The sequence below is a fragment of the Boleophthalmus pectinirostris genome, unplaced genomic scaffold (genome assembly GCF_026225935.1).
Source record: "Boleophthalmus pectinirostris isolate CB_2022bp ecotype Guang Dong unplaced genomic scaffold, ASM2622593v1 HiC_scaffold_18, whole genome shotgun sequence".
NCBI lineage: Eukaryota > Metazoa > Chordata > Actinopteri > Gobiiformes > Gobiidae > Boleophthalmus > Boleophthalmus pectinirostris.
The window spans coordinates 7,907,001-7,911,000 of record NW_026571133.1 but is presented as its reverse complement, the minus strand read 5'-3'; the positions used below and the strand labels follow the sequence as shown (position 1 = coordinate 7,911,000).

The window sequence follows — 4,000 nt, the reverse complement described above, 5'->3', positions numbered from 1 at the left end:
ATCTTGTATTTATTCAATTAAAAGTGTTTTGACTGCTAAATACTTGGTTTAGAGGCGTCATTTGCCTGTCTCCATGGAGATAGATAAGTATAATGCTACTCTGTGGGACATTCCAGGCAAAAAACAGATAGAAAAAATGGAAGATGATGATATAGTTTTGATGACAGTTTTACTTAACGCTCTTTAAAACATATTTCCATTAGTTACCTGGAGCTTCCCACGTGAGTCGGTATCCACTGGCTCCTCTGACCGATGTCCATTTTGCCTGGAGCGTGTCTGTCGTTGCATTTTGGACCAAAAACTGCTGAACTGGCACCAACTTTACTGTCAACAAAACAAGAAAAATCACAGTGTCATTAAATGTATCAACTTTATAACTTACTTACTTCATTACTTATATCAACTAAATGAAAACTATGTAAAAATGCTAATAAACAAATACGATCTGAAAAATATACAGTACATTCGTGGTATCAGCTTCCTATTATATAGGCAACATTATGAGAACTTCTGACCATTCAGAAGAAATTATATTGTTTGTTTTAAATTGTTAACTGCTATGAGGGTCCTAATTTTCATCATTTTGAACCTCATGCATAGGAATATATTAAAAACTTAAACTTGGATTTAGAAAGGCCTGGGTTAAATATTTGGAGAAAAACAATTATTTTTACATCATGAAGCCACAAACTCTTGGCGCTTCAAAAGCAAATCTACACACAAATTTACCAGTTATTGAGGTGAGTCTGGTTTTAAATATAACGCATTTCAAATAACATTAAACAACATTTCATTCAAGGGATAGTAACTTCATAAATAAAGAAATTCCACCAATTTTTCAATGACAGTAGTGTTGTGTGTAAATGCGGCTCAACATTTTGAACATAATACAACAGCACCATCTTGTGGCTATAAGGAGTATTGCAAGAGGGTGTAGACAGATGAAGTTAGAGCTGCCAGGAAACAAGAGGCAAAGAAAGAAATACAATAGAAAAACTCACATGTCTTTCCCACCACAGACACCGGTTCACTGGGTCCCTCCGGAAACACAGTGTAAATACTGACAATGTATTTTTTGTCCTCCTCTAAACTGTCGATCACATGAGACGAGATGTCCCCAGGGAGGAGCTGCTCGTATGTGAAGCCTGGTCTGTTGGCTGAAACACAGTATGGTTTAAGATTGTATGATTGAAACATAGTGTTCATTGCGTTCAATTAAAATCTGACCCACTTAAAAGCTGTTTTTGTTATAACCAAACTATGGCCAGGGGACATACTGACCCAATTACTCAATAAAAATAAAACACAATCTACTAACATAACCCCACTCTAGAGACAGCAATGTTCCAGGACATATTAAAGCGGCTTAATCAAACCTACATCAAATTGAACATTTTGAATAATTCACTCTGCTGCCAGTAACATTCCCTGGAGGTGTGGTGCTAACTGAAGGCATTGCTCTGTCTGAAGCTCTATTACTCAAGTTAGACTTAAATCTCAAATAATGAATTGATCACAGGCTCCTGAAAATGTGTTGTCTAAATCCATTCGGTATTTTTTTGTAAAGTTCTCAGATTTTCTTAAAAGTTTGGCAGGGTTTGTTCAGTGTGTGTATAGTGTCACCATGGTATCCACTGAACATTTGTCTTTATAGACATGATACATGTAGAACTCCCCATCATAATGTCACTTCAAAGTATCATTAGCCTCTGCTTTGTTTCAGTATGGGGCCCCCTGTGAATAAAAAGTTTGGACACCCTTGAATATGTGTCCAAATCATATAACCAGGACTAAAATGTTTTAAACGTCAACAAATGGTACAAAGATTTGATAACAAATTGAGGTTTGGTTAGCCAGGCTGGCGCCACCTAGTGCCTCCGCTCAATTTCATTTCTCTTCAGCGACTAGGTCAGGAATCAGAATACACTAGACTGTAATGCTGTGAGGTGAGACAGTTTCCACAAAGTGAAACAGGCTGATGAATCAGGCTAAGGTTTGGTTGCACAGCCCTTTTGATGTATTTTGTAAAACTAATAGTGTTTGTTGTGGCATTTCTTACTTCTTGGGATGAAAATCTTAAATCCATTGATCTTTCCAAGAGGCACTGACCAGCCCAAACGCAGAGAAAACAGCCCCTCCTCAATCACACGGAAGTTAGACACCTGTGGTAAAGAGGCTGAAAAGAAAAATCATAATTTAAAAAGAATAATACATTTTTAAAAGAGCTGTATTTACAGGTGCATTGTGTAACTTTTTCTGCTGGAGAGTCTGTCAAATGCTTTTCTCCATGGAAATATTACTACTTTGTCTGGAATGATTCACAGTATGGTATTAAAACTTTCTGTCTTTATGGAGACCAAATCAGACCAAGTTACAGGTCAGACAATACTCGATAAAATCGTAATTTTCATGTTCCAAAATGTGTCACATCAAGAGCTCAGTTTTGCCGAAGATACAGAGGCTGTAAATTGTGGAGCCAGTTTTCAGATCTGGTTAGTGACGGCAGATCAGACGCATTGTTTAAGAAGAGTGTGAGGAAATGTTTGATATTTTATGATAATGTTTGATCATCATTTAATTGTGGATGTTTCATTGTATTTTAATCCATGTTTGAATCAAATGAATTTAATCCAAGGTGTTTAAATGTATTTTTTATTTTTAATGCACAGCGATAATGTTAAAAATTTTAATATATTCATTAGGTGAAGGCTTTAATATAAGCCCTTAGTTTGTTTGTTTGTTTTTTTGCCTTTTCCAGCACCTACTTTTTTATCTAGTGTGTTTTTTAACTGTTAAGTTACATGAGCAAAAAAATAATTAATAAAAAATCTGTGAAGAGGCGACCCCGCTCACAGTCAGAATAAGTTTTTCTAGGTATTTTTGAGCTATAAAACCACCTGTAATTGAATAAATGTAAGGTAGAGCTGTTTAATGTCATACCGTGGAACATTTCAGGCAGGTGACGGACCTCAGCTAAAAAGTTACACAGTGTACCTTTAATAAGACGTTAATGAAAGTAAAAAATTGCCTTACTTGTCTGAACTGGGATGGTCACCGCGTCCCCGATGAGGCTGGGGTAGATGGCGTAAACAGTGAGGGAGTATTCTGTCTTAGGAGTCAGCTCTGTCACCAAAACTGTGCTCACATCTGCCTTTAAATCAATCTGATAAACAGGAAAACAATACAGAATAATACATCACCGAAGAGACGAGAGCAGGGTGAATACAGAATAATAATGCACAAGGCTGAAGAGAAATGTAGGAGTGAGAAATACGGGTCCATAAATATGTTTTAGCTCCTCTGCGCACTCATAAACCACCACTATCTATTGTTTTCATAACTGTAGAGAGACTTGTCTTCTTGACAATAGTGAAATTTTGCTTCACAATTATCAGAACTAAAATTAAAAATACACAATGACTAATTATAATGTTAATATTATGAATAAGTTACATGTTTAAAGGTGCATTGTGTAACTTTTCTGGTGGAGGGTACATCAAATGCTTTTCTCAGTATGATATTAAACCTTTCTATCTACACGGAGATCCAAATCAGACCAAGTTACAGGTCAGATCTGTGGAGAGGCGACCCTGCTCACAGTCAGAATACCTGTTTTTCTAGGTATGTTTGAGCTATAAACATACCTGTAATTAAATCAATGTAAGGTAGAGCTGTTTAATGTCATACTGTGGAATATTCCAGGCAGAGCAATGGCATTTCCACTGAAACAACCAAACCAAAAAGTTACATAGTGCACCTTTAAACAACAACAACTAGAATTAATCTTTTATATAAGTGAATAACACCAGGCAAAACAGTATTGTAGTATGAGAAAATTTGGTACACTTTATATACTGTAAACTAAACCATAATGAGCCTTAAAGCTACCATTTGTAATTAGACCACTAGAGGCTGCTGTCTAACAGTGTGCCGGCTTTGACTGACAGAAGAAAACCAGAGAGCACAGGTGAGCCTATCATAGTTTTTACCAAATCAAATC

The 4,000-nt window shown here is 36.3% G+C and overlaps 1 protein-coding gene across 1 annotated transcript in view; it reads right to left on the bottom strand.

Moving 5' to 3' along the window:
- LOC129408951 (collagen alpha-1(VII) chain-like) overlaps positions 1-4,000 on the bottom strand; it is a 121,624-nt gene that overhangs the window by 114,067 nt on the left and 3,557 nt on the right. Inside the window, exons 4-7 of the mRNA XM_055153869.1 lie at positions 3,034-3,163; positions 2,060-2,176; positions 1,002-1,157; positions 208-324 (exon numbers count right to left, since the gene is read on the bottom strand). Coding sequence (XP_055009844.1) covers positions 208-324; positions 1,002-1,157; positions 2,060-2,176; positions 3,034-3,163 — 520 coding nt within the window. The remainder of the gene's footprint in view (positions 1-207; positions 325-1,001; positions 1,158-2,059; positions 2,177-3,033; positions 3,164-4,000) is intronic.